The sequence below is a fragment of the Lagopus leucura genome, unplaced genomic scaffold, assembly GCF_019238085.1.
Source record: "Lagopus leucura isolate 7727_CA_CO unplaced genomic scaffold, USGS_WTPT01 Super-Scaffold_100024, whole genome shotgun sequence".
In the NCBI taxonomy this organism is placed as follows: domain Eukaryota; kingdom Metazoa; phylum Chordata; class Aves; order Galliformes; family Phasianidae; genus Lagopus; species Lagopus leucura.
The window spans coordinates 8,060,981-8,073,186 of record NW_024962276.1 but is presented as its reverse complement, the minus strand read 5'-3'; the positions used below and the strand labels follow the sequence as shown (position 1 = coordinate 8,073,186).

The following is a 12,206-nucleotide window of genomic DNA, read 5'->3' as shown; positions in this document are numbered from 1 at the left end:
ACAGTTTAGGTTGGAAAAGACCTCCAGGGACCCAGGCCCAAGTCCATCCCACCCCACCTTGCCCACCAACCACATCCCCTCAGTGCCACATCTCCACAGCTCTGGAACACCTCCAGAGACCGTGACTCCACCACCTCCCTGTTCCAATGTCTCACCACTCTTTCAGAGAAGAAATTTTTCCTAAATGTGTGGGAGCAAGCTGGAAGTGGTGTCAGAAAAACCTTTGATTATCACACAGATGCTAAATACCGGCAGGAAAAGCGTGTGCCAGGGCAGGGGAGGAGCAGTACCTTCCGACTCCTGGCTCATGGTGACTGTGGCACAGCTTTGCTTAAGTGGCTGCACTCTGCCCTTGCACTCTGCTGTGATCTATCCCAGATACCTCCCATGTTTCTGGTGGTAAACACTCGTTCCTTAGAGCAGCAGCAGATGGTCAAGAGCATTTCCTGAAATTGAATATTATAATGAATTTAGGATCGAAAAAAAATTTACATAATAATCTGTTTTAGATTCTGATAGTGAAGAAACCTACACAGGAACTGCTTCTTTTCAGCTATTTGAATTGAAGTACAAATCTTCAAGTACTTTAATTATAAACAAACTCCTCGCACTTGCACATCCATGGAAGAAATTGAAAAATTAACCACCCGGTGAAGCTCAAGGCCACACATGGGCTCCTAATGGAATGGGACAGGTCTGTGCCCTGAGAACCAGCCGTACCCAAGTCCTGCTGATGGGCATCCCTGCAAGCAGGGCAGAACCCCAAAGGGCAGCAAACTCGGCTGTAAAGTGCAGATCCCTTAAGAAACCATCAAATTTCCTTAATAATAACATGAGGGAGCCATGTCCCTTTTAGGCCACAGGACCAGGGAGCGCTTTGCATCGCAGCCCAGCACCGCTGAGGGCTCTCCCTCTTGGAAAAGCAAATATTTAGACTAGATAAAAAATCCCTGAGAGCATTTTCCCCAGGTAATACTAGTAACTAAAATAATCACATTCACTTTGCTGGTTTAATTTTATATTTCCATTTCTACCTTATCTTTTTCCTGCAAGCATCATTAAACCACACCATAACAAAAATACATGAAGTGTTATTCTTTCAAGAGAAGCCATAAACCACCTCAAAGCTTTTCAAGTTTATTCTTATCTCGTACATCTTCCTCTGGTTCTTTTTTTTTTTTTTTCCTTCCCTTCCTTCATGCATTTCAGCAAGGTAGTTTTCCCTAACGTTAAAAAGAGTTGCATTGAAAATGAGATGCTGCCTCTGAAAAATGCCTCTGGAGGATTAAATAAGTAAAATATAGCCAGAAAATAAACTGGAACCTCATTAAAATAATTTTGCAAGAAGAAATCCTACCTCACAATAGGTTTTCAATATCACTTAGAAAATTCTTAAGAGTCATACATATATATACGTTCTTAATTCAGGACCTTCCATTAAAAAAGGCATTACAGAGGGAACTGAAAGGCCATTTAGCACCCTTGTTTATAGAAAAATGCGCATTAGGTACAGATGTAATCTCCAGCAAAAGCCTTGAGATATGGCTTGAAGGAGCCGTGCCGCGCTGCAAGGTGCTAATGAGGGCACAGGCAGAAGCAGGGCCCCTTTCTTTTGCTGCAGAACACAAAGCTGTGTCCCTTCAGCCATGCCCACGACCAGCCCGGACCACTCTGGACCCTCTGTGCCACCAACGCACAGCAGCACTGAGGAGCACTAAAAGCAGCTGCTGGAACCCAACACGCCGGCCTTGCAGTGGCACCTGCACAGCATGGAGAGTGGCACTGCCAGGATCTGCTGCAGCCACATTTTGGATCTCCAGAGAAAAGAGCTGAGCTAAGACTTGGGGAGTGCAGGAGAAACACTGCTGATGCTACAGCTTCTAAAACAGGGCAGGAAAAAAAAAGAGAAAAAAAAAAAATGGCAGGTTTAACTTTGCATTGAGCTACAGCACGTCGTTACATCTCTGAAGTATATAAAACTATTGATCATAAGCAAGTCATTACCTCTGCGTGCAGCCAAAGCTGTGCAGTAGGCAAACAAGGGGCTGTCCCTGAGCCCACCCTGCATTGCGCACAGCCAGGGCAGAACCTGCCTGCACACAGGCATGGGAAGGCTCTGAACTGGAACTGAATTCAAAATGACAAAAAAAAAAAAAAAAAAAAAAAAAAAAATCACAAAGAAACAAACGTGCCTGAACACCCTGCACAGCAAGATGCTGAAATGCTTCACTTCAATCAGGGACATTTCTTGAGAATGGGATTCCCTTCGGGCTACCTCCAAAACCTCCATCATTTTGAGCTGGACCTCAAGATAACATCAATAACAATGAGGCCGAAGCCCAATCAAGGTTAAAGCCTTTCCCTCAAAGCAAACCGCCCCGCCCCCCCAGCCAGATCCCCCAGCTCCTTCCCACCCCCAGGTGCCAGGGGACACAGGTGCACAGCCCCAGACACATGCAGTTACATGCAGCAGCCTCGCAGAATGCAGCCATAGTCAACCATGCTTGATGTTACACAACATTTGGGTCACAAATTTTATAGAGAATAAATATCACACTTCAATTTCATGGTGACTTAGGAGGGTTGACTGGCAAATACCATGGCTTTTACATGGTTCTACCAATTACCAAGCAATTACACGTAACCTAGATCTGGAGGACATACAGTGGGATATAATACATTCCTCTCTGTGTTAAAAAGAAAGAGGCAGTTAATAGAAAACACTTTTTTTTTTTTTTAATAAAACCCTCCTATTAGAATCCACAATATTCCTGGGTGATGTTATTAAAACTCCACGTCAACATCAAACCCAAAGGAAAGACTGCCATCCATTACCACATCAGTCGTGGGACGATCAATAAAGATTTACTTTAAACTGTGCCATATGTCGCTTCCAAGAAAGTTTTATTATTCAGATTCACCAGTTTGTACCTCAGCCCCCATGCAATTAAATCCCACTTAGTGGCACCGACCTTCTGAGTTGAACTTGTCACTCCTGCAGCTGGTTTGGAGTTTAACACCACTCTTAAAGAACGAAAACAAAACGTCTGCATTGATGGGGAGCACGGGGAAAGCCCATCAAAACAGGGAGAGGGGAAAAAGAACACACAACAAAAAGGAAGGCAGGCACATTTTAACATGTTGTAGCATATTTGTAAACATCGTTAATCATGGATTAGCAGATGGTAATGCTAATTGCACCTGTGGAAGTAACAAGACCTCAAGGTTGATTACATTTACAAACTCCGCTCCTCGCTGGAGGATTCCCTGCTGTGTCTGGAGGACCCACGTGCTGCAGGACGACCCTCTGTGCCTCCCTGGAACCACTCAGACCAACAGGACCGTGTGCCTATCGGGATCCTTGGGCTCTTTGACCTGATTTGGGGGGGATGAAGAGATTTGTGCTCCCCTGGTAAAAAGGCAGAGACGGGGAGCGTGGCTCCTGAGATGCAAGGACAAATATTTTGCCATCGTGCCTAGAGACATTTTGATTATTGAGAAATCATTTTGGAAGGGCAATTACTAAATTTTAAAATCAATTTGGTAAATATGCTTCCAAAAGGAATCCATGACAAGCAGCAGGGAGGGAAGAATTGACTTTTAAATTACACAAACACACGCTTTACTCATATCTAAATATCAAAGAGACTCTATGTACAAACAGAAGTAATCAGGAAGCATGTTTTGATCTTGCTGATGTACACAAAAAATGACAATTAATGTCCTCCTTTATGATATAAAGCCGTGAGTTTTTTACAGTTACATTACAGGGACGATTATAGTTGAGCTTAAGGCTAAAAATAATGAAAGACTATAAAAACTACATTTTAACATTTAAAAATATCCAGGAAATTAACTGCAGAAGCAGGCAATGATCCAATTAATGGATTGCATTTATTAAATCGGGGGCAAACCGCACAGCACTCAAAGCTCCAGCTCCAAAGGTGCAGCTCTGCTTGGCGCTGTGACCATTCCCAGCGCTTTCCCTGGGTGTGCCAACAGAGCTGGCAGGCAAACTCTCATTAGCACTAACCATAAAGCACCACTGCCTCTTCAACTCAAACCCTGCAAGCCCTGTCTGACGCCACAGCACCAAATTTAGGCCTGAAGAGGTATATAGCAGCAGTGTCCCCACAGGCATCAAAGCTTTCTGGGAGCTTTGCAGAAGAGGTTTCTGCTCCATCGCTACTCACCTGGGATCTGTTGGGGATGAGCTGCCATGGCTGAGCGTGGGCAGAGGGCACGTGGCTTTCTCAAACACAAGCAACCTTAATGAAGGGTCTCCTCATGTTTAAGCACTGCACAGAGAAAGACGTTATTTGCTTTTTAATGGAGAAACTGCAGTTTATATGGAATTAGAAATCTCTCTCCATATAAATATTTACATATATATAAATATTTACACACACACTTAACTATAGATCAAGAAGAAAGCAATGGCTCTATCCTCATCCCTGCTGCTGGAGAGGATGAACCCTGCTAGCCCCAAGAGCTGCATCTGGCTTGCGAGAAATAAGCAAATCTAGAGCACGGGCTCCCTCTGCTGGGGCAGACACGGCTGCACAGCCAACATCGTGGCGACAGCGTGCCAGCAGCCTCCCCAGCCCTTTCCCCTTTTATTTCAGCAATTAAGAGCCAGGCACATTCAGCCCCAGAAACGTAAGTGCTCCACACCTGCCCAAGAACCACTATCCCTGTCGTCCACCAGACCTCAGCTGCTACTCAGTGAACATCTTCAGACTCAGGCACCACAGCTCTGCTCACATTGCAGCAGGCATTTCGGGGAGGATTCAGTTTTGTCTTTTTGCAGAGGAGACACCTCAGGATACACTCTGTCACAACAGGCACCTTCAGCTGCGGCTGCAGACCCAGAACGGAGTACTCAACACCACCGAAAAGTAAAATCTCTCAGTGCAGAGCAGTGCAGGATCCCACCTAGATGCCAGCAGGGCATGGCTTACCCTTACCCATCCAACATGGGGCTCCTCCAGACACAGCCCCAGCCCCTCTGTCCCACCTCACTGAGGGCTCAGAGCAGTGCAGGCAGTTAAGGCTGTAGCCAAGCAGTCAGCACCATGAAACCCACCACTGGGTCACTGCATCCCAGGCTGGGCCGCACTCCACGCTCACTTCAGCCAGGAAAGTCCTCACTGCCAATGCAGTTGCAGAGCAGTGTGTCCTGTCCCACCCCACATCCTGTCCCTCTCCTCATCCCACCACAGCCATTGCCCTCAGCAGGGCCGCCAGCCTCTTGCAGGGACACATCTAAAAAACCTCCACATCCACAGACTGGTTTACAGACTTCATTTAGCTCAAAGGAAAGTCCTAATTAGTCACTCTGAGTGATTTACTCGTTCACTTGGAAGGGGGAGAGGAGGGAGACTAAGCTGAATTGTTTGAAATTATCCCTAAAGGGCACTGTAAATTAAGTGTTAATGAGGAATCCTATGCAAAGGGCCACAGTAGCTAAATAAAATAATTAAGGTGCTAAGCGATAACATTCATTCGGTTCTCAATAATTCAGCCAGGCTGGTTCTCAACCAGGATATTTGCAAATGAAGCCACTGTCATCACCGCCCCTGAATCCACACACCATCAGTGGGGACAGCAGTGCTGGGCAGCTCAGAGTCCAGCTGGATTAGATCCATCACGAGAAGGAAACTTCCTTGAAGAGAACAAGCTCCCGGCTCCCCTTCCCACCTGAAGGAAGTGCCTCGTTCCACTAATCACACTCTGGATTTATATATGACACAAAAAGGATTGAGTCAAGTCTACAACAAATCTTTACAGAGGCTTTATTTTAATGGGCCGCATTTTTCCCCACTACAGCTGTTTCTAACAGGTCACGTTCATCCTCTGGCACAGCTGCAGACTTGTGTTACAATCAAATACAACACGGTGTGTTTTCAGACATTCAAGGAGCAAGGTGTAACAGAGAGACTGCCTTATCATGAATAAATGGCTACTGAGCAGTCCCAGATCAGACCAGCTTCTCACCAGCACTCCAGGCACAGGGCACGGCTGTTCTCTGAGTCAGCTCCAACCATGAACCACCATTCATCTACAGCCCCAAACCCACAACCTGAGCAATGCAAGAAGTTCCCCAAGCAACAAACACAAGGCTTGCAGCCACCACTGCCTATTTTACTGCTAAAACTGAAGGTTTGTCTACTTTCAAACTTCCTTCCTCACAATCTCTCCTCTGAGATGCTGGTGGAACGTGTTACCATGCACACAGGCATGACTTCAGTGCTGGCCCAGGGCTCTGCTGGTGTGGTGCATGAGAAAGAACACACCCTGGGTCACTGGGGCTCACCCTGAAACTTGCTGAGATGGTGCCGAGCCTGGAAGGAGTACTACCATATCCATAGTGAACACAGCCATGGAACACTGAGCAGTTTCTTGCCATCAAAGATCTTGGCTGGGCAACTTCCACCATGTGCCAGGATAAAAATCAATCACCGTGCCTCAGCTTTTGGCTGCAGATGGAGTGCAGGAGAATGCCTGTAGGAAAGTAAACAAAAAGACAACAATCTTTTATTTTAACTCTGTAAGAAAATCTGAGGGTCTGGATGCTTGATTGATTTTTAAATGCAGAAATTCAGTCCAATGCCATTGCACAGGATCTGTTTTTACCAGTGGCTACGGAGACGTTCAGTGACTCGATGCCTGGGTGCAGTGCCCTGCCAGAGGGGATGACCAGCATCTGGTGGCACAGGAGCTGCGTCTCCAGGGAAAGGCCATCACCTTCACTACCTGCAGAACAAAGACTGCTCAGGTCAGCCTGCAGCCACGCTCCTCTTTTCCATTCATCAGTATACGTCGTTGTGAAGTAACTTCCCAACTCCCATTAACAACAACCACAGACAGATGGAAACCTGTCCTATCTTCCCCTCCCAACCCCTTCCACTCACCCTGGATCTGTTCCCAGAACCAGCAGGGTTTTTGAGGAATACCTGTGCATCACACCTGTACTCCAGCATTAAGCACAGAGCCTTGCAAGCACAAGTATGAGGATCCCATAAGCAAGCATCCACTATGCAGCTGCCCACAGACACGGGCTGCTGCCAGGGGATGAAGCAGACAAGGCCACCGGCCTCCTCTGCCACAGCAAATCTGTGTCCCTATCGATAGTGACAGGTTCAGCCCTTTCAGCAGAGAGTACCACCAGCTGAGTGCAACTTGTGAATGCAGACAGTTTAACCAGAGGCTTCAATTGATTAGTTGTTAAACCATCCAACAGCCCTGATATGTTTGGGCTGATACACTGGTGAAACAGAGTTGAAATCTATCCCAGGTCATTAGTAGTTGTTTGACTCACACTGTCACAAAGGGAAATGGAAAGGGAGAGGCTTTAAACAACCCTGTGTGCAGACAAGTGAAAATTCAGAAGACCGCAGACCTCCCAGCCTGTTCAGCTCCCCAAAGACTTCTTCCATATTCATTATTTAGAGCTACACAGACAGCTACGTGGCTGCAGGAATACCTGGCTCATTTCAAGATGTGCTTGCCCCCTAACAAACTAGGCTCAGCATGATGGAAGCCAAACGTTCCCCTTCAGCTGCTGTGCTCTGGTCCAGACTCATCCCACAGCAGCACCACGGGGCACACACTGCCTGACAGGGGCTGCTGTGCCTCTGCTTCATGGGATTCTTCAACTTGGACTGCACCTATCACCAGAGGTGCCACAGCTCCTGGAGCATTCCTTTCCTCTCTCTGATAAAGGTCTTACGATTCCTAATAAAGGCAGCAATTTGGCTTCCAGCTTTTACAAAGCTGTTTATGGCCCAGGCTGCTTAAAATAATTAGGACCCATAAATTCAGGGCAAAAAGACTTGCACAGAGTGCGACACGTGGGAGGGAGTATTGACTAGATCAGATAAAATCCTGGTCTGTACTGGTGAATAAAAAGCACATCCTTGGCTTCAGTATCAGTTTTGTCTCCCGTTGACAGCGCGCCTGACGTAGTCCCTCTGAATTATTTGGTAATGCATCTAAGTGCTCCCAACCCATTCCTGTTCACACAAGGCTTCCAGTCTTAAGGCCAGTCAGCACATCTGTCACCTCTGGCAATGAGTCCAGAGCAAACAACACCAACTTGGACTGTCCAAATCATTCTCTGCTATGCCAGCAAGGATACCAGAGGAGTGGATTCGAGTCTGCAAACACAACTTACAAGACAATCTGTGTGATGCCAGGAAGCTCACTACCATGCTAATATATCTTTGCTGCTGTTTGTGGCTAGAAGTGTGCTACATATTCAGATCTAGGATGTTTCTTCAAACAACCCGAGCATCAGACAACTGTAATGTTCAATTTTCTTTTCAGCAAAGAGTTAGTGCTCAGCAGAGGGCTGAGATCATTACTGCTGCAAGGTCTGGGAGCTCTCCTTACGTACCTACCAATCAGCCTCCAATCTCCCTTGACAAAAGGATACTTGGACCTTTTCCTGGAGAAATCTCTCATAATTCAAGGTAATGACACCATTGCCACTTTCACCTCCTTCCTTTCTCTTGGTGTTGTCAACGTTTCTGGGATGCATTTCTTTGTGGTCTATCAGCACTGCTGCCAGTCTCCCTATTCCCTTTATAATATAGGTTCACACATCTTGTAGAGATGCCAGATTTGCTGCACTGTCTTGTCAGTATTTCTAGGAGTTCAATAAACATTTTAATTAAAAGAATGTCCTCTGAGCCAAGAAAACCACAGCACAGGGCAGGATTACAGCCCCTTGATGGCTCATCACCAGCCTGACACCACTTTCAAGTGTAAAAGCTCAAGCCAGCTCTTATGCCAGGTGACAGACACAAAGTGGGGACCAAGAAGATGCCACACACGGGTGCTTAGAGCAGCATTCTTCCTCTAGCTGCCACAAGGCCATTACTCCCCTTCTTTTCACCTTCTGTCAGCCTACACAGCTCCAAACTCTGCCTGCAAAGGACAGCACCCTTTCCAAATCTCCTCCACACTAAGGAGGAGAAGCAGAAGGCCCTGGAGTAATCACAGTTTAGTTGCTCAGGACTGGGAAAGTGGCACTTCTTGCTCACACAGCACACTGTGAGAAAGCTCCTGGCCTCTCCCTTTCTTCTGAGACCATATTCCATTTCCAGGCAGATCATTCTATACTCATTCTATTGCTCAGCTTCTCTTTTCCAGACCAAAGTGTAATGCAACATAACAGATCTGCAACTAGCTTAAGGGATGGAATACCATCCCCCTTATTCCCTCACATATGCACTTGCTCCGAGACCAAGGCTCTGTAAATTGAAATACCTATCACTAAAATAATGGGTTTGTTCCACCGAAACTCCAAGCAGCTGATGACAGGAACATTTTCCACAGTTTCAGACTGGCTCACTGTTCCCACAACTTCCCAGCCTTCTGCAGCTTTAGCCTGAGAACAGGAGAAGAAACAAACGTTATAACAATACTAACTTTTCAATCTTAAAAGAAGACATGTACATAACCATATTTTTTTCCTAGATTTTCAGTTAAGCTGACTGGTTTTTTGACATCCCTTGAATTTTCACCACCGAAGCCCTACCAGAGCCAGGACACAAACCTTGAATGAGAAAAAGGAAAACAAAAAGTAATTTTCCTTCTTGTGTTTCTTCCAGTTCAGCAAGCAAACAAAAAGCAACTGAAATTACTTTTTTTTTTTTGCCAATGTAACAGTTCTAGGGAGGTTTGGGTGCTTTTTTGTTTTGTTTTGTTTCCCTGAAAAGCATTGAGGAGTTGCTGTATTAAACAAATCAGCTTAAAGTTAATGAACAGAGTAATGCTGTGTAAGTTTTGAAGCACAAGCTCAGCCACCAGAACCATTTTCAAATACAGATGCACATCCAAAAGTCAGTTCATAAAAAAGCAGAGCACTCAACACCTCACGTAGCCAGAGAAACAGCCCTCCTTCCCCTGCCCTAACATAATGCACTTTAATTATTTATCTTAGAAACCTATTTTAACAATAAAAGAGCTGCTGCCTCTTGCCAGCTTCATTTCCTGTGGAACTGACACTTTTTACATTAAGTTGCATCAAATTCACACCAGACAATGCCAATGGTTAGGCCAGAGAATCTGGGTCCAATAAAATGAATGGCTACAATGGCTCAAAACGTTAATAATTCAAACTTTACAGCAACAAAGCGATTCTTCCAGCTGTTTCAATGTCAATGCACTTTACGTCTTTCAATTCTTCATCATTCAGAGCTCCAGCTGCCACAGACCTGCTGTAAAGCTGAACACCGGCCTTCTGGCAGTGTGGGAAGAGTCCACACTTAGTCCAGCTCATGGTCACAGCACAATCTGATGAGCTCCCCCTCAAAGAGACAGAAGCAGAGCTACAGACTGGGTGCAGCTCACACACAGCCCTGGTTTCTCACCACTCCCTTGCACTAAAAGCTGCCCAATGCTGCCATCATGTGCCAGGCTCGAGGACATTACCTCCGTGCACATCAGGGAAGACCCACAGCAGGGAACTGCACCACCTCTGGTCCCCATGGATGGGTGGGGGGACAGATCCCATCCTACTGGGTAGATCCATCCTACCATGCCAGCACCTTTTTCCTGAAAGGCCTTGCAACACAGAGCTGCTACTCCACCAGACTAGGGGTGCACATCTGTAAGAGATCCTATGGCACACACTACAAGCAGCGCACAGGAATGCAGAGCAGGAGCTCTGAACACTGCAAATAACCAAGTCCTCTATTTGTACCTTCTCTGCTCAATACGTGTACTATTTGAAGTTTCCCACATGCTGTAAAATAGTAAAAAGAAATGTGCATCATTCTACCTTCAAAAAGCTCCTGAGATCATCTGTGCTGTAGACATCAAAGACTTCCATAGCTCCAGAACTTGCTTTGCTCACTACTGGAGTCAAGGGGCAGCTGCAAGAGAAAAAGAAAGGAAAAGTTTCATAAAAGAACAGAAAGGGAAAAGTAGGAGGATTTCTGCTTCTGTATTTTCTTCTACAACCCAACTTCATCTAGTCTGCAAAAAATCTTGTTCTCTCAATGGATGCACTTTCCTATGGGAAACAGGAAGGCCCAGATACAAACCCAGGAGACAGCCTGCAGCACTTTGTGTGCAGCTGAACAATTAAAACACAAAATGGGTTTTTTAAAAAAAGGGCACCCAAGGAGGTTCCCTGCCAGCCTGGAACGCTGCATCCCACAGCCTCGACTGCCCAGCTCTGCCCACCCCCACATCTCGAGGTCAGTCTTAGAAAGCCCTCTAAAGCTCAGTTCATGAGCATAGGCTTGAGACCTCTATGGGGAAGAAAACAGAAATCCTGAGCATCGCGGCAGCGAACAGCCGACCCCATACCTGTTCCTCCGGCTCGTCACCACTCTGTCCGCCCCCAAGAAATACGCAGAGCGCAGCAGTGCCCCCAGGTTCATGGGGTCCTGGATCTGCTCCAGCACGAGCCACAGCAGCTGCCGTTTCGGGCTCTCTCCATCCCCCAAACCGGGCTCTTCGGCCTCCTCTAGCCTCTTGAAGCGGAGCGGAGTGGCCTCCAAGCACACTCCCTGGTGGACGCGGCCCCCGCACAACGCATCCAGCTCCCTCCTCCCGACGTGGAGCACGGGAATCCCGCGTGCCGCGGCCTGCAGCACGAACTCGCTGCTGATCGCACGCTGAGAGCCGCTGCTCCGCTTGAGGAACAGCCTGAACAGATCCCTCCTGGCCCGGGACAGGGCCATGGAGCACGGCGCTACGCCGAACAGGATCTCGCTGCCCCTCGTCCTCTCGATGGACAGAGCCCTTCCCTCCGGCCTCCTCCCGCCCTTCGAGACCTCGCGTCTCGCCGAGCCCCAGCCTGAGTCCCGCAGACTCCCACCGGAGATGCGGGCTCGGTCCCCGCCTCGCGCCGCAGCCGTGCAGAACCGCCAAGGCTGCCGGACCCGCGCGGGGCCCTTCCCAAAGCAGCGGCTGCAAGTGGCGGACGGCAGCCCCACGGCCCCGCGGGCGAGAGACCTGAGCGCCTGCTCCATAGCTACCCGCACGGGGAAGAGACCCCCGGTACCACTCGGGGAAAGGGGGCAGAACGAGGGGATGCACAAACACACTCGGATCCGACCGGGGCGCGGCCCGCCCGCACACGTGGGCGCGGCGCGGATTCCCTGTGGAGGCCCCGCGGTCACGCGCGGCCCCGCCCTCTCCTATAACCGCCGCGAGCACCGCGCCGCTTCCGGCCGGCCAGAGGGGCA

General features: G+C 47.9%; 1 protein-coding gene across 3 annotated transcripts in view; it reads right to left on the bottom strand.

Moving 5' to 3' along the window:
• The window catches only part of MRM1 (mitochondrial rRNA methyltransferase 1), a 34,832-nt gene extending 22,717 nt beyond the window's left edge, over positions 1 to 12,115 (bottom strand). For 2 of the 3 annotated variants that reach the window (XR_006180588.1, XR_006180589.1), the window contains exons 1-7: positions 11,323 to 12,115; positions 10,790 to 10,883; positions 9,274 to 9,394; positions 6,637 to 6,756; positions 6,317 to 6,504; positions 4,194 to 4,298; positions 291 to 446 (exon numbers count right to left, since the gene is read on the bottom strand). Coding sequence is in view for 1 of the 3 variants with exons in the window: in XM_042879644.1 (XP_042735578.1) it covers positions 6,455 to 6,504; positions 6,637 to 6,756; positions 9,274 to 9,394; positions 10,790 to 10,883; positions 11,323 to 11,990 (1,053 nt within the window). In the remaining 2 variants the exon portion in view is untranslated. Of the gene's footprint in view, positions 1 to 290; positions 447 to 4,193; positions 4,299 to 5,772; positions 6,505 to 6,636; positions 6,757 to 9,273; positions 9,395 to 10,789; positions 10,884 to 11,322 lie in introns of those variants that run through there. The other variant, XM_042879644.1, reaches the window with a different exon arrangement.
• Positions 12,116 to 12,206: the final 91 nt, after the last annotated feature.